General features: G+C 50.5%; 1 protein-coding gene across 1 annotated transcript; it reads right to left on the bottom strand.

Moving 5' to 3' along the window:
• Window positions 1-647: 647 nt before the first annotated feature.
• NOG (noggin) lies at window positions 648-2,580 on the bottom strand. Its single transcript, XM_066255514.1, has one exon. The coding sequence runs from the start codon at window positions 2,011-2,013 to the stop codon at window positions 1,315-1,317; it is 699 nt and encodes a 232-aa protein (XP_066111611.1). The 5' UTR covers window positions 2,014-2,580; the 3' UTR covers window positions 648-1,314.
• Between the last annotated feature and the right edge of the window lie 21,977 nt (window positions 2,581-24,557).

Genomic DNA, 24,557 nt, shown 5'->3' with positions numbered 1-24,557 from the left:
CGGAGGGCCTGGGATTGCAGGGGCTCAAACTGGCAAGATCCCGGAGGCTGTTAGTGCCGATTCCAAGGGATTGCCTCAGCTCGCATCACCGTAACTTCCGGGCGTGCAAAGGGTTAACCCGGGCTGAATATTGAGGGGGGGAATGCGAGGCAGGAGGGGTGGCGGGGATCTGGGTGGGCGCGCTCTGATCCCCCCCCATTCCTCGGGGGTCAAGTTTCAGCGGCACTCCGCCCCCAGGGTAGGTGTGAAAGACACGTGTCCCCATTGTGAAGGGCCTGTCAGGCAGGACAAAGCGGCCGCCCACCCTCCCTCCTCCCCCCCCCCCCGCCCCTCGGCCCAGCCTGGGGTCAACTCCAGGGGGCCGGCTGGGTGTCGAGGTCACGATGGCCAGAGCTTTGGTGACAGAGGGAGAAAAAGCGGGGAGACTGGGCGGAGGCCACGTGATGCTCAAGTGAGGGGGTTGAGAATACACCCCCCCCAATGAAAAACTGAGTGGTCACCTCCATCACACCAGAAAGGGGATGAGCCCTTTCTCCCAACAGGCGCAGTAAGCACAGCGGCCCCCCCCGCCCCCCCCCCCGCCCCCTCCCATCAATCACCAACACAGAGAATCGCAGTGTGGAGCGCAGTCGATTTTAGTGGTTTTCTTTAATCCTGCTCTGCACTTCTTTCTCATTTACTACACGGGATATTATAAAGAATAAATAGAAGATACTCTTAATTTACAGTGATTAGTCATTCCATTTGTTCTCTATATTTACAATAACTGTAAAATAACATTGAAATCTATAGCTTCTTCGAGGTCCAAGGAAAACCAAAACACTTTCCGAAGAATGGAAAATAGCTTTTTAAAAGTCCTTCTACAAAAGTTCTCCCCTCTCTTTGTACTTTAAGAAAAAATAACTTTCCCCCCTGCTTCGCCATGCGAAGGGCACTGGAATATAAATAGCAGGTTAACATTATTAGCAACAACCAGAATAAGTCTCTCTTTTCTCTGTTCTTTTTTTTTTCCTTTTGCTTATTATTTTTTTTAAAAATACAGTAGAAGCCGGTAACTTTTAACGTATAATACTGACCTTTTAATAAGTAAATTAAAACTGGGACCGTATATACACACAGATATACATTCCTACACAGTTAAACAGTGCATTACATGAACCAGAAAGCTAGGTCTCTGTAGCCAAAAAAAAAAAAAAAAAAAAAAAAAGTTCATTGAATCCCCTCGCGAGAGGGTGGTAGAACTGGTTGGAGATGGTGCGGGGGCGTCGGTGGGGATCGATCAAGTGTCCGGTTGCGGGCAGGGGGCCCCGAGTTCTAGCATGAGCACTTGCACTCGGAAATGATGGGGTACTGGATGGGAATCCAGCCGCAGCGCTGGCCCCCGCGCCGCTGACAGCGCCACCGCAGCACCGTGAGATGCACGGACTTGGACGGCTTGCACACCATGCCCTCGGGCACGGAGCACGAGCGCTTACTGAAGCAGCTGCCCACCTTCACGTAGCGCGGCCAAAAGCGGCTGCCCAGGTCGTTCCACGCGTACAGCACCGGGCAGAAGGTCTGCGACCACAGCCACATCTGTAACTTCCTCCGCAGTTTCTTACTCAGGCGCTGCTTCTTGCCTGGGGCCAAGCCCTCGGAGAACTCCAGCCCTTTGATCTCGCTCGGCATGGCCCCCGACGGCCGCTGCCGCAGCAGCTGGTCCAGCTCGGCCAGGTCCTCTGCGCTCCCGGCCGACCCCCCTCCTCCGCCTGGCCGGTCCTCCGGGGGCGAGGTGGCCATAAAGCCCGGGTCGTAGTGGCCCCCAAGCAGCGAACGCAGCAGCGTCTCGTTCAGATCCTTCTCCTTGGGGTCAAAGATAGGGTCCGGGTGTTCGATGAGGTCCACCAGGGGCAGGTTGTCGCTGGGGGCCGGGCGGATGTGGAGATAGTGCTGGCCGCCGGCCGGTGCCGCCCGCAGCCCCAGGACCACCACCAGGGCGTAGAGGGTGACCCCCAGGCTGGGGCAGCGCTCCATGCCTCCGGCGCGCGCCCGGGGCTGCTGCTTCGTTCTGCGTCCCCGGAGGAGAGCACGCCGAGCCCGCGGCGCCGCCGCGCTCCCCCGTCTCTCCGGCGGCCGCTCACCCGAGGCTGGGCAGGCGCAGGGCCGGCAGCATGAGTCGCCCGCAGAGCCCTTCGCGCAGCACCGGCTCCCACCGGAGGCGGAAAAAAGGCACACAAGTTGGCTGCAACTCCTCTCCCGGCTCTATTCGGGCAGGCGGCCGCGGCGGGGCATCCGAAATGACTCCAGGGCGACCGCAGGCGCGGGGGGCGCCGGCTCCTCGCTGCCTTCCCGGGCCGGCGGCGGCGCAGGGCGCGTGGACGAGCCGCTCTCCCCTCCTCCTCCTCTCGCTGTTCCTCGTCCTGCCGCTCTGTGCAGCGCCGCTGGCCGAGCCGGTCCTAGGGGCACTTCCCTCCGTCTGCTCTGGGCTCCACGGCCGGCTCTGCCCGGCGGACTCCAGCGGCGGCGGCGGCGGCGTCGTCCGCGCACGTTGGCACCGGTTTGTCTGTCTCGCAGGGTCCAAGCCTTTAAATTTCCTGCACTTTCAGCTCCATCACCATGGAAACGACTGACTCTCTCGGCGTTGCCCCCTCCCCCTTCTTCCCCCCCAACAACAACCCCACCCCCCACTTCTCCACCCCCGAGGAGCTGGAGCGGTACAGGCTCCGGGGGAAGCCGCCTGCACTCGCCGCGGAGGCGGCGGCGGCGGCTTCGGCAGCGCCCAGGGCTGTGCCCCGCCGGACCCAGATGCCCCGGGAAGCCGACAGTCCGGCTGCCCGCCGGAGCTCACAGGCGGCGGCGGCGGCGGCGGCGGCGGCAGCGGTGGCGGCGGCGGCGGTGGCGCTTGGCAGGTCTCCGCGCAATTTTCTCTCTCCCCCACCACCCACCCCCCTTCTCCTCCTCCTGCAAAATGCACCGCCCCCCTCCTTTCTCCTGGAGCAATGCAACTGGGGCTCTAGGCGCCCCGCCAGGGCCAGTGCTAGGGAAAGCTCGCGGCCTCGCTAAAGCTGGACTGGAGGGTGCAGGGCCGGTTTTAGGGGTGCTCTAGGTAGTGCTGGGAGGCTTCTCACTAGCCGGCTGCTTTGCGCTGGGAGAAGAGGTACTGGGGGCTCGTTTCTCGGTGCAATTCGGCGCAAGGAATTTCTCCATGTGCATGGAGCTTTTTACCGGGCGCGTCTCGCCTTCCTCTCTCCCGGGCTGGGTCTAAGTCCCCCCTCCCCCAGCACACCACACACACACGCGCGCGCACACACACACACACACACACACACACACTCAAACACACACTGCGTTGGGGAGTCTGGGAACCGCAGCGTTGCGCAGCGTGATGTAATTCCTAGGAAGTACTCCGGCCCGTCTGTTACCCGGGCCAACGAGGGGGGTCCTCTCCTCACCCTCCTCCTTGGCGGGGTCCTGCACCCTGAGTGGCCGAGCTGCAGGGACGCGTCCGGCTCGCCTGTGGCTCTTCTAGCCCGCCGGGCTCCGCGCGGTCGCCCCTCGGCTCCCTGGGGGCCGCGCGCCCTCTGCTGGCTTGCTGCAAGTTCTGCACCTGGCGCCGGAGGGGGCGGCCCTGCGAGGTGGGTTTGTGGGCTGTCTACTCTGACCTGCTCAGTTTCTGCTTCAGTGTCTGTGTCATCACGCGCGCTGATGGGTCCATTCTGGTTTCGGATGTTCTCTCAAAGCTCTCCAGGCCCTCAGTCTAAACAAACTTCCTGAGATGCTTCCCCAAACCCCTCAAATATCACAAGAACATACTGCACCTTTCTCCTCCACTACATCGGCTTCAGGGGACAAGTGTGGACCAGAAACTTAAAAGATGAACTGGTAGTAAGGGGACCGGAGTGCTGGCTGGGCTTCGCCCTGATATAGCCACATTAACCTTAGACGAGTCACTTTGTGGCATCATATACCTTGCTTTCTGTATTAGTGACACAATTACTACATTTCGCTTATGATCCTGCCTGTCTGTGATTCTAAATAAGCCTATACAACTCTTTCTCTTCCAGAAGCTGTTTCTCTCCGAGGGGAGATGGATATTGACATGGTGCTTCTGGGTAATTTTCCTTTGCATGAAGAACTAAGTCCAAGCTACAGAACTCAAACTCGGTTTCCTTTGCGGTGGATGTGATTGGAGTCTGGGGAAAGCTGGAGAAGAGCTTTGGAGTGGATGCCTCAAGTCTTCACCAGCATTCCCTGGAGTGGAGTTAGGAGGTCTCATTGGGACAGTCGCAATCACTCTCCTTTCTTTCCCCAGAGATCTGATTTTTCCTTTCAACCTGTGCAGCCCTCCACCCTCGAGAAGTTTATCGTTTGTCTTCGGAAGAAAACACATTGTTTTACAGTCCTTATGCGAAACCTCAGCAGTAGGGAGGTTCGGCCAGTTTTAGCTGAACACATTCTCTTAAAACATTCAAGTCTAGACACTATCTAGAATTAGACTCTTAAGGTACTGCCTAAAAGGAAATCTTGCTTTGATGAAAATAAGAACAATTCATTGGTTGTTTGAATTGAGTTGTTCTCCAGTAACGTGTGACTGCAAGCTGGCACGTAGTAGGCTCTTAAACAATACTCCTTTCTTTCTGATGTGTTTTAGGGGGGCTGGTATTGGTGTGTTTTCTTAGGGAGATTAAATGTTCCAGAGCAATTTGGTCACTGCTGCAAATTAACTAACGAAAATAATTTTTTCAGTCAAGAGTTCAAAGGCTAAATTCTAGCCCAGCCCTCCTGAGATGGTGCGTTCCAATTAGGGACATTCTACTGTGCTGTTCTCTGTTCCAGCAATCTCTTCTGTTCTCCTTCAAATCCCCTTTCTGGTTGTAGTTGTTGTGCGAAAACCAACTCAGATCCTTCAGTCCTTTATTTAAGCTGGGTGTATTGGATTGAACAGCAAAATAAAAGGGTCTCTTGGGAATGAAAAAACAAACCATGTTAGACGGCAGTTTGGGTGCCTATCTGTAGAGTGTCCCCTGGGTGAAGACCATGGAGGAAAACACAAAGGAGAAAGAAATTGCTGGGCATCGCCACCCTCCATGACTTTTGTAGTCTAGTTCAGGGGCATAGGACGAACGCATTTAAAAAGCGTGGCAAAAGAACTTACACATTCCCATGACAGTATAGACGGGTGTTTCACAACCTTTTGAAAACCCATGCCCACTTTTGGTAAATATGGCCGGTCATGCTGTTCATTGAATGAATGCTGCTCGACATTTTTTAATACATTATTATGGCCCCCCCCCCCCGCCCCAACAAAAGTCAAAACAATGATAATAGAAGCTATACTATTTTGAAACTACGCTTCCCCTTCTTGACTGTGGGGTTCTGAAGTGGCCCACTTGGGAAGCACGCAGTCAGTCCCCTACTCCATGCTTATGTACTTAGGTACTGGGTGAATCTGGGGATGTTGTTTGCAGAAATTAAGCGATACAGATACTAATAAATACTAATACTAATATCACTGATACTAATAGTAATACTAATGGGAGAGCTGGGCTTTAGGCTGGGCTTTGTGAAGAAAAAGAATATATTTATCTGAGTAAGGAGAGTGGGAGATTTGAGGCATACTATTTGAGTCTGCAAGAAGAGGGACAACAGGCTGTGTTAGGACACTCAGAAGATCTGGATGGACAAATGGAGGAGGAAGCATCACCCACAGGGAAGCTCAGCACAAAGACATCTACCTGGCTCAGGTGGATCTCAGCTGGAATCCTGGTCCTGCCACTCACCAGCTGGGTTACCTTCTATGCATCTTAAGTGTAAACTTCCATTTCCGCCTCTGGAAGATGGGAATGGCACACATCCTTCAGAATTGTCTCGCTAAAGCAGGTAGAGAATGCCTCGCTGAGCACAGCACCCAGGGCAGGGGAGAGAGTGGGCAACGGTCTTTCCAGAAATGTTAGTTCTTCAGAGGGCCCCACTGCCCTCCGCTGGCTAACCGTCTCAGGTTTGGGCCAGAGAGGCTCGAAGGGGACGGGATGCGGCTGAAATGGACTCTAGTACATTTGAGCCAGCTTTCTGTCCGCCCAGCACGTGGAACTGAGCTAGTCTGCACTGCCTCTGGCTCTCCAAGTTTGGGGGAGGGACACTGGAATTTCTTGGGGACTCAACAGCCAACCCATTTCAATGCTTCCATGGCTCTATTGAAGAGGGAGCTTGACAAGCAGGACAAAGAAGGTTGTATTTCTTCAAAAGGAAGTTGTGGGGTAGGAGATGTGCGAAGGGAAGGGTGGCTATAGGCTCAGCTTTCTGGGCAGGCCCTCACTGTGGGGGGTGTTCAGACATTAGTGGAGACGGGTTAGGGACATGGGCCTTGGCAACCTTTGTGAGGAAGAGCCTAGAGAACTAGGTGAGTGTAGGGCCAGTCTTAGCTGTCCACATCCCGGGATTTCTGTCCCTGCAGAATGCTCTGGGCAAGGGAAACCAGAGCACTCCTCTGAGCAACTGCTCGGCAGGTCAAGGCCAGGGCGCCCTGAGGAGGCTTTTCTGCATCTTTTCTTATTTCCAGCTGATTCTAAGAACAATTCAACAGTCTGCTTGTCCCCCCCCCCCCCCTGCCCTTTGGCCCTGGAAACATAACCCTGAAGCAGCTATGGGTGATGTACAGTATCACATGAGTGATACTGGTGTTGGAAAACCTGCAACCTACCAGCTGTGTGACTTTGGGCGAGTCACTCTACCTCTCTGGTGCTCCTCTGACCTCAAGAGGTCAGGGAACCCTGAGGCACCGTAATAGAGAAAATCATCACCCTCTGATTCTGACCGTATCTCAGGTCTCCTAAATGTCGAATTTGACAGGCTTTTTCTTGGACCCAAAATATATTGCTCACAAAAATTAGGGTATATTTCAAAATGAATATGAAGCGATAAAATATCCCCTAATTTTTGTGAGCAGTGTAGCATTTTAGGACTTGGTACAACTTAGCAAAGTGAGGAGCAATCAGCGTGAGGGACACTTGTCACTTTCCTCTCCTGGGTGGTGGAAGAATGGAAGGGTGGAGGTGACTTCCCAGGCGAAACAGAGGGTGGTGGACCCCCCCCCCCCACAGCGTGCTTGGGGTGAGGAGGGTGCACCCTGGCTGGGTCAGGACTCACAGCCAGAGTGGCGGCCAGTTCACCTTCACAATACAATCTAATTGTGTGTCCCATTGGTGATGGGATTCTATTTAGAAGAAGTTGTAACTATGTATATAGTATAGGCACGGGTGGGGGGGGGAATAGATGGAGAAGGGGAGGCAGACAAGTCCAAATATTGGGCTGGGGTGGGATAATGGGGAAATAAACGTGCAGTGCATTTCCAGGAACAGAAACAAAGCTAAAGGCCAAAGATGGAAGGGCTCTGGTCCCAGCTTGCAGCCCCTTCCCTTCCCCAGCCTGACTCCCGTTCCGCGCGGCCCCCGCTCAGCCCGACCCCCGCGCCGCCCGGCTCCAGCTCCACGCTGTTGGGAAGGGGAGACGACTCCGGAGCCCGGTGGCTCATTCATCTCCTGATAAACTGTTTATCTGAGTTTTAACGAGGGCGCCTCTCTTTCAGCCCTGGAGACAGAAGCCTCCTCATGTTTAGCCTGCCCTGATGTGGGGGGCCTGGGGGTGGGTGGGGGCGACGCCGGCAGGCCCAGCGCCTGCCCTCGCCGACAGCGGCTCGCGCTGCCTCTGCCTTTGCCCTCCGCTCCCTGGGCTCCCGGGCCGTTCCCCCTGCTGGAGTCTGGGGCTAGGATGGGCTCAGGGTTCTTTCTGCACACGCTCACGCTCACGCTCACGCACCCATGGACTCGAGGTAAATTTAAGAATCAAACAAAACTGTGTTCTGAGTGGTGGACTATGTGACTCAGTATTTCAAAAGGAAAATGAATGGAAGGACGTAGCTGCACACGCGCTTCTGGTGTGGGGAAGGGATCTCTCAAATGATGGCTGGGATGTTCTGTGAAAAGACAGCTGTCACCAAAAATTTTTTTCATTTGTAATCATTTTTAATTTTCCAGTTACAGTTGACATGCATAATTATATTAGTCTCCGGTATACACCTCAGCGATTAACTCTATATTACGTGACTTACTGTCATTCTGATAAATCTCACAACCATCTGACACCATGCATAGTTATTAGAATATTATGGACTATATTCTCTGTGTTGTACTTGACAGCCCCATGACTATTCTGAAACAACCAATTTGTACTTCCCAAACTCTTCCTCTTTTTTACCCACCCCCAAACGCCCTCCCACCTGTCAACCTTCAAAATGCTCTCTGTATCTTTAAGTCTGTTTCTGTTCTGCTTTTTTTTTTTAGATTCAATTGTCGATAGTTATGTATTGATTGCCATTTTATAATTCATATTTTTAAAATCTTTTTCTTTCCTTCTTTTTCTTAAGACCCTTGAACATTTCATATACTACTGGTTTCGTGGCGATGAGTTCCTTTAGCTTTTTCTTGTCTGGGAGGCTCTTTTTATGTCCTTCGATTTTAAATGATAGATTTCCTGGGTAGAGTAATCTTGGTTGAGGGCCCTTGCTTTTCATTACTTTGAATATTTCTTGCCAGTCTCTTCCGTCCTGCAGAGTCTATTGAGGAATCAACTGACAGTCTTGTGGGAGCTCCCTTTTAGGTAACTAACTGCTTTTCTCTTGCACTTTTAAAACTCTGTCTTTGAAAAAAGAAAAGATTCTCTCTTTGTCTTTCATCTTTTGCATTTTAATTATGGAGCATCTGGGTGTGGGGCCTCTTTGGGACTCTGTGCTTCCTGGAAGTGTGTATCTCTTTCCTTCACCAAGTTAGGGAAGTTTTCTGTCATTATTTTTTTCAAATAGGTTTTGCAATTTCTTTTCTTTTTATTTATTTTTATTTTTCCGAAGTTAGAAGCGGGGAGGCAGTCACACTCCCGCTTGCATCCAACTGGGATCCACCCGGCATGCCCACCAGGGAGTGATGCTCTGTCCATCTGGGACATTGCTTCGCTGTAACCAGAGCCATTCTAGTGCTTGAGGCCATGGAGCCATCCCCAGCGCCCTGGCCAACCTTGCTCCAGTGGAGCCTTGGCTGCAGGAGGGGAAGAGAGAGAAAGAGAGAAAGGAGAGGGGAAGGGTGGAGAAGCAGATGGGCGCTTCTCCTGTGTGCCCTGACTGAGAATCGAACCCCGGACTTCCACACACCGGGCTGGCGCTCTACCGTTGAGCCAACTGGCCAGGGCCAGTTTTGCAATTTCCTGCTCTCTCTTCTCCTTCAGGACCCCCATGACGTGAATGTTGGTGCGCGTGAAGCTGTCCCAGAGGCTCCTTACACTATCCTAATTTTTTTTTGTATTCTGTTTTTTTTTTTTTTACTGTTCTGATTGGGTGCTTTTTGCTTCCTTATATTCTAAATAGCTGATTTCATTCTTGGCTTCATCTACTCTGCTGTTGACTTCCTGTAAATTATTTATATTTATCATTACAGTTAGTGTATCCTTCATTTCTGATTGGTCATTTTTTATGCTGTTGGGGGTCTCACTGGGTTCATTGAGCATTCTTATAACCAGTGTTTTGAACTCTGCATCTAATAGATTATTTGTCTTCATTTTGTTTGGTTCTTTTTTCTGGAGTTTTGTTCTGTTCTTTCATCTGGGACCTGTTTCTTTGCCTCCTCATTTTGGCAGCCTCCCTGGGTTTGTTTCTGTGAATTATGTAGAGCTGCTGCGTCTCTCTCCCAGGCTTGGTAGAATGGCCTAATGTAGTCTTGTAGGGTCCAGTGGCACAGCCTGGTAGGATGGCCTAATGTAGTCTTGTAGGGCCCAGTGGCACAGCCTGGTAGAATGGCCTAATGTAGTCTTGTAGGGCCCAGTGGCACAGCCTGGTAGGATGGCCTAATGTAGTCTTGTAGGGTCCAGTGGCACAGCCTGGTAGAATGGCCTAATGTAGTCTTGTAGGGCCCAGTGGCACAGCCTGGTAGGACGGCCTAATGTAGTCTTGTAGGGCCCAGTGGCACAGCCTGGTAGGATGGCCTAATGTAGTCTTGTAGGGCCCAGTGGCACAGCCTGGTAGAATGGCCTAATGTAGTCTTGTAGGGTCCAGTGGCACAGCCTGGTAGAGTGGCCTAATGCAGTCTTGTAGGGTCCAGTGGCGCAGCCTGGTAGGATGGCCTAATGTAGTCTTGTAGGGTCCAGTGGCACAGCCTGGTAGAGTGGCCTAATGCAGTCTTGTAGGGTCCAGTGGCGCAGCCTGGTAGGATGGCCTAATGTAGTCTTGTAGGGTCCAGTGGCACAGCTTGGTAGAGTGGCCTAATGCAGTCTTGTAGGGTCCAGTGGCACAGCCTGGTAGAATGGCCTAATGCAGTCTTGTAGGGTCCAGTGGCACAGCCTGGTAGAATGGCCTAATGTAGTCTTGTAGGGTCCAGTGGCACAGCCTGGTAGAATGGCCTAATGTAGTTTTGTAGGGTCCAGTGGCACAGCCTGGTAGAATGGCCTAATGCAGTCTTGTAGGGTCCAGTGGCACAGCCTGGTAGAATGGCCTAATGTAGTCTTGTAGGGTCCAGTGGCACAGCCTGGTAGAATGGCCTAATGTAGTCTTGTAGGGTCCAGTGGCACAGCCTGGTAGAATGGCCTAATGTAGTCTTGTAGGGTCCAGTGGCACAGCCTGGTAGAATGGCCTAATGTAGTCTTGTAGGGTCCAGTGGCACAGCCTGGTAGAATGGCCTAATGCAGTCTTGTAGGGTCCAGTGGCACAGCCTGGTAGAATGGCCTAATGTAGTCTTGTAGGGTCCAGTGGCACAGCCTGGTAGAATGGCCTAATGTAGTCTTGTAGGGTCCAGTGGCACAGCCTGGTAGAATGGCCTAATGTAGTCTTGTAGGGTCCAGTGGCACAGCCTGGTAGAATGGCCTAATGTAGTCTTGTAGGGTCCAGTGGCACAGCCTGGTAGGATGGCCTAATGTAGTCTTGTAGGGTCCAGTGGCACAGCCTGGTAGAATGGCCTAATGTAGTCTTGTAGGGCCCAGTGGCACAGCCTGGTAGAGTGGCCTAATGTAGTCTTGTAGGGTCCAGTGGCACAGCCTGGTAGAGTGGCCTAATGCAGTCTTGTAGGGTCCAGTGGCACAGCCTGGTAGAATGGCCTAATGTAGTCTTGTAGGGCCCAGTGGCACAGCCTGGTAGAATGGCCTAATGTAGTCTTGTAGGGCCCAGTGGCACAGCCTGGTAGGATGGCCTAATGTAGTCTTGTAGGGCCCAGTGGCACAGCCTGGTAGAGTGGCCTAATGCAGTCTTGTAGGGTCCAGTGGCACAGCCTGGTAGGATGGCCTAATGTAGTCTTGTAGGGTCCAGTGGCACAGCCTGGTAGGATGGCCTAATGTAGTCTTGTAGGGTCCAGTGGCACAGCCTGGTAGAATGGCCTAATGCAGTCTTGTAGGGTCCAGTGGCACAGCCTGGTAGGATGGCCTAATGTAGTCTTGTAGGGTCCAGTGGCACAGCCTGGTAGAGTGGCCTAATGCAGTCTTGTAGGGTCCAGTGGCGCAGCCTGGTAGGATGGCCTAATGTAGTCTTGTAGGGTCCAGTGGCACAGCTTGGTAGAGTGGCCTAATGCAGTCTTGTAGGGTCCAGTGGCACAGCCTGGTAGAATGGCCTAATGCAGTCTTGTAGGGTCCAGTGGCACAGCCTGGTAGGACGGCCTAATGTAGTCTTGTAGGGCCCAGTGGCACAGCCTGGTAGAGTGGCCTAATGTAGTCTTGTAGGGTCCAGTGGCACAGCCTGGTAGGATGGCCTAATGTAGTCTTGTAGGGCCCAGTGGCACAGCCTGGTAGGATGGCCTAATGTAGTCTTGTAGGGCCCAGTGGCACAGCCTGGTAGAATGGCCTAATGTAGTCTTGTAGGGTCCAGTGGCACAGCCTGGTAGAATGGCCTAATGTAGTCTTGTAGGGCCCAGTGGCACAGCCTCCCCAGCCACCCAAGCTGGGTTTTTGAGGCAGGTCCCCTCACACCCCTATAGGGTGTGTACACCTTCCTCTTGTAGTTGAGCTTTGATTGCTGTTGGCATGTGAATGGGAGGGATTTACCCCTAGGCTGATCAGCAGCAAGGACTGGCTGTGACTTCTGACCACCAATGTCTGACCACCGACCACCGACCACCGACCACCATGGAGGATCAGCGGTGCAGGGGCCCACCCCACAGAGCAGGCTTACTTCTGATGCCCACTGAGCAGGTTTCTGATACCCACTGAGTCCCCTCCCCCCCTTGAGTGTGTCACTTGCAGAGATTTTGGGGTGGTGATGCTTCGATTTGGTCTGAGCTGTCCACTGGGTACACTGGCTCTGGGGCCTCCTGGGAAATGCAGGCCAAGGTCAGCTGCCACCTGTATTCTGCCTGGGGCCACCCAGCACAAGCTTCAGAGCAATGAGCTGATGGCTGTTAGTTGTGTTGGGCTTGGAGGTGCCCATGTGAGGCCCATCTGTGAACCAAGGCCGGCTGCGGCTAGTGCCACACCTGGGGCCACTTAGGACAGGTATGGGGGATGCTGAGGCCAGATGCTGCTTGTTTGAAAGATTTTAGGAAATTCTGAAGCACAAACGAAGACAGGCCATTCGTATGAAAAAGCCACTGAAAACAGTTGGGTGGGTCTGAAAGTTGGGTAGGGTGGGGTCTCCGGGAATCGCCAGAACAGGGGAACAGTGTGAGCCAAGTTAATGGAGATGCAGGTATAGGACTTGCCTGCTGACTCTTTGGGAGGAGGGCTCATCAAAGGAACAGTGGCCTCTGCCAGTACTTCTGTGTGGGAGAAAGCTGTCCCCCTAGCTCTCAGCTTCATGCTACACAATTCAGTTTCTCCTCATATGGTGCTTTTGAGCTGCTGCCCCAGTGCTGGAGCTCAGAGAGGGTGAGTCTGAGTAAGTTAGTGTATGGGACCTTTAAGAGGGATCTCTTGGCCCTGGCCAGTTGGCTCAGTGGTGGAGCGTCAGCCTGGTGTGCGGGAGTCCCGGGTTCGATTCCCGGCCAGGGCACACAGGAGAAGCGCCCATCTGCTTCTCCACCCCTCCCCCTCTCCTTTCTCTCTGTCTCTCTCTTCCCCTCCCGCAGCCAAGGCTCCATTGGAGCAATGTTGGCCTGGGCACTGAGGATGGCTCTATGGCCTCTGCCTTAGGTGCTGGTTGCAACAGAGCAACGCCTCAGATGGGCAGAACATCGATCCCCCAGGTGGATCCCGGTCAGGTGCATTTGGGAGTCTGTCTGACTGCCTCCCCGTTTCCAGCTTCAAAAAAATACAAAAAAAAAAAAAAAAAAAAGAGGGATCTTCTGGGCTCCAGCAGCTGTCTGTCTCACTCAGCTTCCATCTCTACTGGTTTTTGCAATCACAAGTTATGGAGACTTCTCTTCTGGGCACTGGGACCCTGGGCTGGGGGGCCTGGTGTGGGGTTGGGACCCCTTGCTCCTCAGCAGAGGGACTCTGCAGCCGAAGTATCCCTCCCATTTTTTATCCACCATATGTGGGCACAGGACCAGCCTGTTCCATGTGCCTGGCCCTCCTACCAATCTTGATGTGGCTTCTTCTTTAAATCCCTAGTTGTAGGACTTCCATTCAAGCAGATATCAGGTGGCTCTGAATGATGGCTGTTCTGTAATTTAGTGGCAGTTTTGATGTAGAGTGGGAGGAGGCAAGTACCGTGTTTACCTGTGCTGCCCTCTTGCCTAGAATTCTTTCACCAAATTAATAGAAAAGTAAACTCTCGATGCTCTGGGACCTGCTTCCCACCTCCACGTACTCACTCTTCAGATCCACACAAGCGCCCACTTGTACAGACACTGAGGCACTTGTTAATAGGCATAGCTTCCTCCTACCACCAGACATACAAGACTAGTGAATGCAAACACACCAGGGTGCAAACCCACACACACATGCACACCCACCACACTCACATTCTCTCTGCCTCTCCGTACACATGGCTGTCCTCTGCCCATCCCTTTGTCACCTGGGCTATCAAGGTTTCTAGAGACAGTCCTTCTAAGCCACCTGCCATGAGGATTACACATCACCTCCGCATCCTACCCCCAAATATACAGGCACTCCTCTCAGCTGAGGCTCACAGTTCCCCCACCTCTTGACACCCTGCTGCATCAGATAGATGGTTATTGAGATCATATGGTTCAGTCTTCTTTACCCCCTCCAAGACTCTAGATAACAAGGAGATTGGAGCTCAGTGGAGTGGAAAAGAAAGGGAAAAGCTACCCCTATTTCAAGTGTGTGTGTGGGGGTGATTAACAGGTTCCGGCCCCTGAATCCATCTAATGCTACAATTTTTCCATCTCTCAATGTTTTTACAGTCCAGAACTGTATCTCCCCACCACCCAACTGTTGGCACAGGCTTGGAAATTATTCACTGTGACTGCCTACTGTCATCCATCAGTCTTACCATTTATTCATCAGGCGTGTACCCTGATTCCAGATACTCTGCTTGCCAAGGAATAGACACAATCCCTTTTTTTTCTTTGAGGAGCTCAAAGACTATTGGGGAAAAAAAGGGGAAAATTAGTCAAAGATTACAATTCTGGATGTCAGTTGCCATTATGAAACATTAAAATGTTAGGGTGGGATAGAGGATCCAAGAAGGCTCCCCAGGAAATTCAGTGTCCAAGCTGGGTTCTGAAAGACCAATCGGAAGTCACAGGCCTGAGGAATGAGGAGGGAGCACTGACTGGATCAGATCTAGGGTGATGGAGGGATGACCGGCCACATAATCCAAATGCTGGGGACAAGTTGGCAATGCCAGGTGTTGGGGCTTGAGGACTAGACCCTGGGAGGCCAGGTGCTCTGTATAGTGGGCCATCAAGGGTCTTGAGCCATTTGAAATGCAATTCAAATTTAGGCTTGAGTTTAGAAATACTTGAAAGAAACCTTGGAAACCGTATTAATATGGTGATTATAGCTCCTAAATATTTTACGATAGGTACTGTTAAAAAACAAAAACAAACTTGATTTTGATTGAAATCTAAGCTGCTCAGTTCTAGAACACTTGCTTCCAATCTCTATGTAGGGATTATTTTATGTGCACGGAAAAATTCCAAAAGATATGTTTGTAAGTCATTCATTGTCATGATTACCCCCCGAAGAATGAGAAACTCACTTTTTACTTTATATTATTTTAATATAAATCTGCTTTTAATAAAGAGAGGGAGGGCGATCATTACTTTTGTATTTAAGGAAAAAATCAATAAAAGATTAAAATCCATGAACTTAGAGGAAATAACTTGCCCCAGAATAACTATCAGGCATTAGTAAAGCTGGAAATGGTATTTAAAGTTCTATGTGTTGAAAAGAATTTTGAAGCCAGCACTAGGCTGCCCGGGAGGGCCAACTGGTAGGTATTCTTGGATGATTTCTGTTTCAGGTTCAGTTAAATGGTTCAGTGCTCATGTACGATGGTAAAGAAGGAGAAGCCAGTTTTAGGACCTGTGGTGTGCAGGGGCATGCGTTTGTGCGCATGCGTTTAAGCATGTGCCCGACACTATTTCGTCTCAGGCATCCACAGAGAAATCAGACAGTTTTCAAAATAAAATGAAACCCATGCCAAAACCCACCCCTGAACTGAGAAACAAAACAAAATGAAAATGCTCCAAGAACCAATCTCACACTTGATCAAAACGCTGCAGTCTGGAATGAGTTTGGGGTGGGGGTCGGGGACCCCGTGTAAGTCACCCCAGTTGAGGGTTTTCTCTCTCAGTTGCCAATCTTAGAAACAAGAAGACAAGTTCACCCTTTGGGAAGGTACCGCCTGCCTTACAAACATTATCTTCTCTACATCACACCGGAGGAGCTTCTGAAGTAGAGACAACTATCTCCCCATTTTAGAGATAGGGAAGTCGAGGCCCAGAGAGGTGAGGGAGCTTCCTGTAAGGTATTTCCCGCCGAGGAAGAAGAAGAACGTAGCCACCAAGTGTGGAATAGCAAAAGCTTTAGTTAGAGTGCATCCCAGGTGAGGTTCACTGGTCGGCAATACCGGGGCCAGGGAAGTCGCGCAGCCTCCCCTGCCAGGGGTAATTTACAGCGTTGGTATGGTGGTGGCGGGTTGATATGACACCGCGAAATTTCATTGGCTGACAGTCATTCTTTTTCAAAGTGCTCCTGGGCCCTTTCTTTTGGTGGGCATGGATGTGGCTGGTTCCAGCCAAAGTCCCCAGACCTGGTTCCTCACGTGACCTCCCCCCATTGCCAACTGATCTCACACTGCCCAAGGCCATATTTCACCGCAAGGATCCTCTCAGGAGGTAGGGCAAGGCTTCTTAGCTCAGAGCTGGGGGCCCAGAGGGCTTGCTGGCTAAGGCATCGATCCTTATCGGCCTATGTGCATCCATGTTTGACTTATTGCGGGGAGTCATCTGCAGCATCATGTTTGACTTATTGCGGGGAGTCATCTGCAGCAGCAGGCTGGGGAGACTTAGTTCTGACAACCTGGTCAAGTGGGGGAAGGGTTCCTGTCGTCTTCCCCTCCCCCACCCCGCCCTCAGTCCCACCCTCCATAATGGAGCATGACTGTAGTAAAACAAGGCTTGTGATCAAGCTTCCTCACATCACTTTCAAGACAAACAATGTCTCTGAAGCCCCCAACTGCTTTTATTTTTATTATATCTAAGGTTTCACCGTAGTGCCTTTACCCAGCTTCATTAAAAAAAATGCCCCCAATTAAGAAAAAAACCCCCCAAAACCAGAGCATTTCACTAGAGCAATTTACAAAAGAAACCTGCAGAAAATGAAAGAGAGGCTCCCACGTTATATCAATCTCCTTCAATTTCTAAAAGTGGTTCCACAGATGAAAAAAATGTCAACAGTTTTTATATGGAAAAAAAATTTTTTTTCACAATAAACAAAGGATATTAATCTCGTATGAAATAAATAAATTTTAAAAAATAAAAATAAAAGGAGTTCCTATTGTCCCTCAAACTCATCAGGATTCCCTACCTACCCCCAGAAATTTCGTCTTTTTCTGGCATATTAAATTAAGATCTTATGTATGTATGTGTATTAGTTCAAATACAAATAACAGCGAATGAAACCATGACCAGTTCTTCACCAGCAGGAGTTATGGGTATACTCATGTTTCCATACAGGATTTTCCAAGGTATGATTCCTTATTTATAGGATTTAAAAAGAAAAATGAATTTCATAAGTTATTTATAGACAAATTTTTAAAAAAATTTCTTTTCGCCCATGGTAGAGAGAAGGGATAAGGTCAGAGAAGAGTCCAAATGTTAGGCCCCTCAGTCCCCTCCCCACAACACGAATCCCAGCATACTACAATCTCAGACAAGTGTCTCTTTCCTTGCACAACGGCTTAACCATGTTAACTAGTTAATGTAAAGCTTGATTAAACTCGCCAAGATAATCCCTAAAATGCTGGGCGAGGGGCCCTTGAAGTGCCGGAAGGTGGCAGGGAGGGGGTGGGCCGGTAATGAGGCGAGGCTGTGGTTCCATCCTCGTTTTCCCTTTGCATTGTTTCAAAAGTGAATTACCGCAGCGGCTTGGCAAAATACGCTGAGAAAAATGCAGAGCTGCCTCCCTCACCTCCAGGAGGATTTGAGTCACCACAGATGAGCCTTTAAATGTAGTAAGAGGCATCGTAATTATCATGCCACGGGGGTAAGAAAATCCTGGCAGATCACATTTTATAGAACTCCGCTTTGCCTTCAGGCCCTGGCCTGGGAGGATAGGCAGCTCCTTTGGAGACTTGATGTTTATGGCTCAGGCTTCCTCAACAGTAGGAACGTTTGCTTCTGAGGTAGTCCTGTTGATTTGTGTGTGATTCCAACGGGCTTCTTCTAAATATTCGGACAGCCAGGGAAGCCTTCGAGCACTTGTCCTCTCTTAGGGACTACAAGGTGGTGATTGGTTGTGGGGTGGGGATTTGGTGAGGTCTCTGATTTGTCCCTGGGAGTAGCTCTTCTTCATCCTACAGCTAATAGGGTCCTAAGTGAGGTCCCCATGTCCCATCACCATTTCTCCAAGTTCACCCCTAAGAAGTAGAGCTTACAGGTAATACTAGCCTACCGGAGGCAAGAGTGCTTCCTGCGCAAGTGCATTGAAGTGCCCCTCTCCTTTCTCCCAAAGTCTTAGTATTCCTGAAGCAGAAACAGGCTAAAAGAAATTGATACATAGAAAAAGAATGACTTAACGATTGTTAGAAAACCTCTAAGGATTCGCCTGGTTACTCTCGAGATAAAGTTGTGACATTGGATGCCTTTTCCAATCTGACCACAATCTACCTTGTCCCCATCACCTTTTCCCACTCTGCTGTTTGCCTTATAGGCAGCTCGTCTAGAACTCTTTGGAGCTCGCTACACGGGGCCTGCACTGCTGCTGTTATATGTCTGTCTACTCATGCTCTCCCTTTTGCAAGATCATCTGCCACCTTCTAGATTCTGCTTATACATCGCCTCCTCCGTTTCTGATTCCCTCTGGGTGAAGGTAGTTGCCCCCCCCCCTCAGAATTTGCACTATGCTACACCTTTATCTAGTTTACTGAGGACCAGTTGGCATTCTAGGACGTGTTCTGTCTTGACCACGAGGCAGGGAGCTCTTTCTATGAGGGCTCATCTCTATGTTCCTGTACCTAGCATCGTGTTTGCTACACGGGAGGTGCCTGGTAGTGAATGAACCTTTGAACTTGTTTAATTGCTTTTGGGGACTATCATGGATCCTGTAAGTGGGTGGAGAGAAGTCATGGTGGTGAAAACTAAACCTATTTCTTAGTTAATCCAGCAAATCCGGACAGTCATAACTTATAATGTTTGGTTTTCTTAGAAGTCAGATCCCTTCTATGTATCTGGAAGATAAAGAGGCCAATTTGACTAACATAGCTGCTTTGCGATATAACTGGTACACACCAAGGCCTTGCCCATGCTGAACTGGATGTGGCCTGGTTGTTGTACCAACACCCTCAGCAGCCCGAACGCTCACAAATTAGCAGCTCAGTATCCTGGGGTTGGCCGTCTTTGGTAGCAGAAGCAAGCCAGGGCAGGGGAGGGGGCGTGGAGGGCTTGGCTCTGTCCCAGGAAGCTGCAGCTTGGGTGGGGGGTGGAGAGTAGCTGAATGATCCCAGCTCGTTCTGGGGAAGCACAGCTGCTGTGACATGTCAGGCTGAACTCGGCCCACACCCTTGGAAAGAAAGATGGTGGAGTCCCCACCCCCATCCCTGAGACCCCAGGATCCAGTCCTTGTCGGAACTCTTTTCTCTCCTTTCCACCCCACTGCTCCCAGGCCCTGCTGTCTTCTTGGAGAGGTGGATTCAGAAGCTGCTTCCAAAAGGGCCGCAGATCACTAATCTTCCTGAAGACTCGGCTCCTCCTGGTGTCTAATTCCTCTTTGTGTAGCCAGAGAGCCTTGCACCCCATCTGGCACAGCTAGCGCTCACTGGGGGTGACTGGATCAATGGCTAGGTTCACTGTCAACACCAACGAGGTGCAACTCCCTAAACATCCTTTAGGTACTCTAAGCTGTCACTCCGTAGCCACCATTGTCCAGATAACCAGGTCAAAGGTGCCCCTCTGGGTATTCTTTTCCCAGCCGGAGTGACGCAGCCCAATGCAAGAGCTTCACAGGGGCAGCTCTGGGGTTCTGTCCACCTGGCACGAACGGCAACGCTTTGAAGAAGAAATGGATTAAGGTATTGGATTACAGTTTCTGTAGCCAGGCTCAGGGCCTGAGCTGAATGTCCTCCCCCAAGTAGGGTGACTTGGCAGAACAGTTCAGGCTTCCCTCCCTCCTCTCTCACTCTCTTCCAGTCTCCATAGCCCTTTGGACAGGGGGAGGGAGGTAGAAGGGGGACCCTCGCTCCTTACGACGGAAATCAACATTTTAGAGAAGGGTGGAAGGGGCCACATTTCCTGCCTTAGACTTCTGCACACGGTCTGTCCTATGCCGAGGCAACGTGAAGGTGTGGGCAAGAATAGTCAGCGGGTATTATGAGTGAGTGGCAGCTGGGTAGAGGCAGCGGCTCAATGAGAAAATTGCTGTTAATCTCTTTCTTCTCTTCCTCCTCCTTCTTGCCAATTACTGACTTCTTGCTCTGTAACTAGCATAGTGCATTATATTTGTCATCTCATTTAGGCATTTTGAAGAAAACATCTCAGTTTATAAGTGAGAATACTAAAATTCAGGGAGGTCAAGTGACTTGACCAAGGTCACCCAAAGAGAACGTGGCCTTGCTGTGGTTGAACTCTCCACCTAAACGCAAAGCTGTGGTCTATTCCTGATGGCCTCTTTTTGTTTCATCCAGGACTCTGCTTCTGGTGTTCCTTACACCAAATATAACAAACATAGAAGGTGGTGGTGGGAGAGACACCGAAGTGGAAACCAATGTGACCACCACAACGATAGTCTAAATTATTAGTAGATGCAAGTATATGTGGTAAAGCTTATAATGAGTGGGAATTATACACACTAGTTTGGATATAATGGTTCTCTGGAGAGAGAGGGTGAAGTACTTGGTGGGTATTCATGTGTATTTATAACATTTTTTAAAAAGAAAAAGAAAAAACTGTCAAAGCAAACATGAAACAAATAAAAATCTTTGGCATCCAAAACCACAATGAGATACCACTTTATACCCATCAGGATGGTGATGTATGTATATATATGGTGATATATATATATATATATATATATATATATATATATCTCATTGGAAAATAAGTGTTGACAAAGATATGGAGAAACCGGAACCCTTGTGCACTGCCGCTGGGAATGTAAAATGTTGCGGTTGCTATACAAAACAGTATGGCAGTTTCTTAAAAAGATTAAAAATAGAATTACCACATGCTCCAGCAACCCCATCTCTGGGTATACACCCAAAGAGCTGAAAGCAGGGACTTGAGCACATATTTGTACATTCACCTTCACAGCCACATTATTCACAAAAGCCAGAAGGGGAAACAATGGAAGTGCTCATCAGCAGAGGAATGGGTAGGCAGAATGTGGTAGGTACATACATCCAATGGAATATTGTTCAGCCTTAAAAAGGCAGGAAATTCAGACGTATGTTACAACATGGATGACCCTCGAGGCTATGATGCAAAGTAAACTAAGCCAGCCACGAAAGGACAGTGCTGTATGAGTCCACGTATATGAGGTACCTAAAGTAATCGATTTCCTGGAGACAGGAAGTAGACTGGTGGTTGCCATAGGACATGGGTGGGAGGATGGGGAATTAGTTTTGTTTTTTGTTTTTTTTTTGTATTTTTCCGAAGTGAAAAGCACGGAGGAGGCAGAGACAGACTCCCACATGTGCCTGACTGGGATCCACCCGGCATGCCCACCAGGGCGCAATGCTCTGCCTGTCTGGGGTGTTACCCCATTGTAGCCGGAGCCATTCTAGTGCCTGAGGCGGAGGCCATGGGGCCATCCTCAGCACCCGGGCCAACTTTGCTTCAATGGAGCCTTGGTTGCGGGAGGGGAAGAGAGAGACAGAGAGGAAGGAGAGGGGGAGGGGTGGAGAAGCAGATGGGCACTTCTCCTGTGTGCCCTGGCTGGGAATCGAACCCAGGACTTCCACACTCCGGCCAATGCTCTACTTCTGAGCCAACCAGCCAGGGTAGGAATTAGATTTTAATGGAAACAAAATTTCAGTTTGAGAAGATAAAAAATTTCTGAGATGGATGGTGATGATGGTGGTACAACCATGAGGATGTACTAAATGCCACTCAACTGGACATTTACAAATGGCTAAAGTAGTCAGTTTTACAGTATGTGTATTTTACCACAATAGTAATAATAATGATAATGATAATGATAATAATAATAATAATAATAAACCTGTGGTGTCCAGAGAGGGAGGAGTAGACAGCTTTACAGACAGTCCCCCCAGGTGCCATCTTTCCTTGACTTGTCTGGGTCAGAGACGTTAGACACAGAGTGAAGGGAGAAGCCCCCCTCTCCTGGGCATGCTCAGAGGGTAGCTTTCTTGACTCAGGTGGGCTCTGTGCAAAGCGAATTTCTCCATCCCTTTTCCTGTTGCTCAGCCAAGCCCTGGATGCTTTCAGGCTCCGAGGAAGTTCATCTGAAAAATCAAAGCAGGCCTTCAAGGGTCCACATGGATTGAAAGGCTCTTCCCTGGTCAGCTCTGAGGCTGAAGCATGGCTGTAGCCAGCCCCCTGGGTATAGTACCAGCCCTGTCAGCCAGGGCCGACCTGCCCACCTCAGAATCCCAAATTAGCACCTGGCCCTTGATAGGGCAAGGTTGGTTTAAAGTTTAAGTGAAAGCTTGACAGTCCCAGGGCCTTGAGGGGAGGCCCGGGCAGCTCTCATAGGATGCTCTTTCTTCAGAGGAATGCGATGTGTGTACAGTGTGGTGTCGCAGTCACATCCTACAACTGCAATTAGGGCCTTTCAGTGGGGGTGTCAGCCACACTCCCAGTCTGAGCGGTCTCACCCATGAAATTCATAATGGGATAAAAGTTCCATTCCGGGACTGACAACTTCAAATGGAATTTGGTGTAATCTTTTATTTGTTTACAGGGCTGTGGGAGTGTGTGTGTGTGGGGGTGGTGGTTGTAAAAACCCAGTCTCACCGAGCATCCTCCCTTCCCCCTCCTCCGACCAAGCTTCCAAGGATAAAAATGCGGGTTGGGATTACATTTGGAGGGAAGCAAGGCTATATTTAAATAACGCTTTGGAAAGCGTGGCTCCGTGTCTGAGGCAGTCGGTTCAGAGCGATGGCTTCATCCAGCCTGGCCCGGGCCATTCCAAAAGAATCCTATCGAGACCTTGTGCTAATTGGTTCCAATTGATCGGCCCCAGCATCTCTGGTACCAGGGCCAGGTCTGAGCTCTCAGAGAGAGGCGAGGCACTGGGTGTCCTCCAGCGGCAGAGAAACGGTGCACGCTTTGCCTGCTGTTCAGCGATGACGATGGCTGCCTAATTAATTCTTGAATGCCCCTTCTTTTTAACCTAAGCTTACCCAAGTCATTATTTCATTAGCGGCCTCTTGGTAGATCTTGCAGTAAGTTCAGTTCATCTTATTTACATAAAAGCAGAGTTTTTTCCCCCTCCTTTTTGGTATTTAGGAAGCCAGCCGAGCCGGAGGTTGGGGGTGGGGGCGGACGGATTAATTTGTAATTACAGTCGAGTTCTCGCTCCCGACCGGTCCCACCATTCTGTCCATTCACAGGCTCCGGCCAGGGCTGGCGCCAAGATCTCCGAGTTGCCCTGTGTTTATGTCATTGAGACGAGGACAATATTTCAGTGTGGAGCCAAGCCACAGGGATCCACTCTATAAAACCCTCACTAAAAATAGACGCTCCAACCCCTGCCCAGCCCCCTCCCCGCCTCCACGACTCCCCCGCGCCTGCCCCGGCTCCGCTCAGCGCTCGGGCACCCAGCTCCCATTCGCAGGGCGACAGGCGTGCCAAATCAGCCGAATCTCGCCGCGCGGGGGGCCTGGCGCGCTCCTTTCTTCCCCAGGAGTTTTAAAGCAGAGTAAAAGGCGTCAATTAGCAGCCTTTAGAGCTGACAGCGCAATTAAAGCTAAGTTGCAAGACAGAGAGAGAGCTAGAAGAGAGAGAGAGAGAGAGAGAGAGAGAGAGAGAGAGGGAGGGAGAGAGAAGGACAGAAGGAGAGAGAGGGAGAGAGGAAGACCAGACACACAGAGAGGAAGACAGAGAGAGAGAGATTTCAAATGTATTTTTGGTGACAGCTGCATTTTTGAGGAGGGGGAGCCTCTCAAACTACAACTGGCTTTTTGGATATACTTTCACTTGTGAAGGGATATTTTCAGGGAACACTGATATGCTCAGTTTATTGCACTTTCCTCGTTAGATCTGAGCTGCTTGGGAAAATTCAGACAAACAGAAAGCAAAGAGATCTAGTCTTTGCAAACTCTCCCAACTGGCCTGGGTCCCAACACACCGGTTTCTTTGCAGGGTAAGGTAGATGCAGCAGGAAGTTGTGAGGGAGGCTGGGGTAGGGGTGCAAGGCTGCGGGGCTACTGCAGGGAGGAATCCGGTGTGGGGGCTGCCTCCCAGGGCTTAGAGCTGGTGACTCGGTAATAACACACTTTCTGTTGCCATCCCAGGACCCCAAAGTTATAGAACTATTGGGAAGGAGTTTGATTATTATTATTTTTTCCTCCCGAGTGACCATCATTCAGAGTCATGTTTTGGTTTGGGATTTGGGAAGGCCTGAAGCTGTCTAGGGCAGATGGCGCTTGTAACAAGGGCAGTATTGATTTTGATTCACTGTTGCGACACACCAGTTCAGGGGGATAGAGTCAAGAGGTGCTGTGCACCCGGATGGTTACAAGAGAGAACTACAACCCAATCAGAGAAGTCAGCCAGGGGAAGCTAAGAGCTTCTTCACGGAGGCCATCCTAGGCATCTCACCCTCCCCTGGCCCCCCACCCATGGAGGAAATAGTGAGTACAGTTCCTGAGAGAATGTTCTCAAGATCACACTTGCTTTGCTGAGCCTCAAACTTCAGCCTCCCGTCCTATCACTTACAATTCTTTTCTCTTTAGCCTTCCTTACTCATTAAAAAGAGGGACCATTTCTATTTCTACCACATCTACCCCGCTCCTGGCTTCCCTGAAC

The sequence above is a fragment of the Saccopteryx bilineata genome, chromosome 2 (genome assembly GCF_036850765.1).
Source record: "Saccopteryx bilineata isolate mSacBil1 chromosome 2, mSacBil1_pri_phased_curated, whole genome shotgun sequence".
In the NCBI taxonomy this organism is placed as follows: Eukaryota; Metazoa; Chordata; class Mammalia; order Chiroptera; family Emballonuridae; genus Saccopteryx; species Saccopteryx bilineata.
Note: the sequence above shows the minus strand (reverse complement) of the source record. Positions and strands in the feature narration are given on the sequence as shown.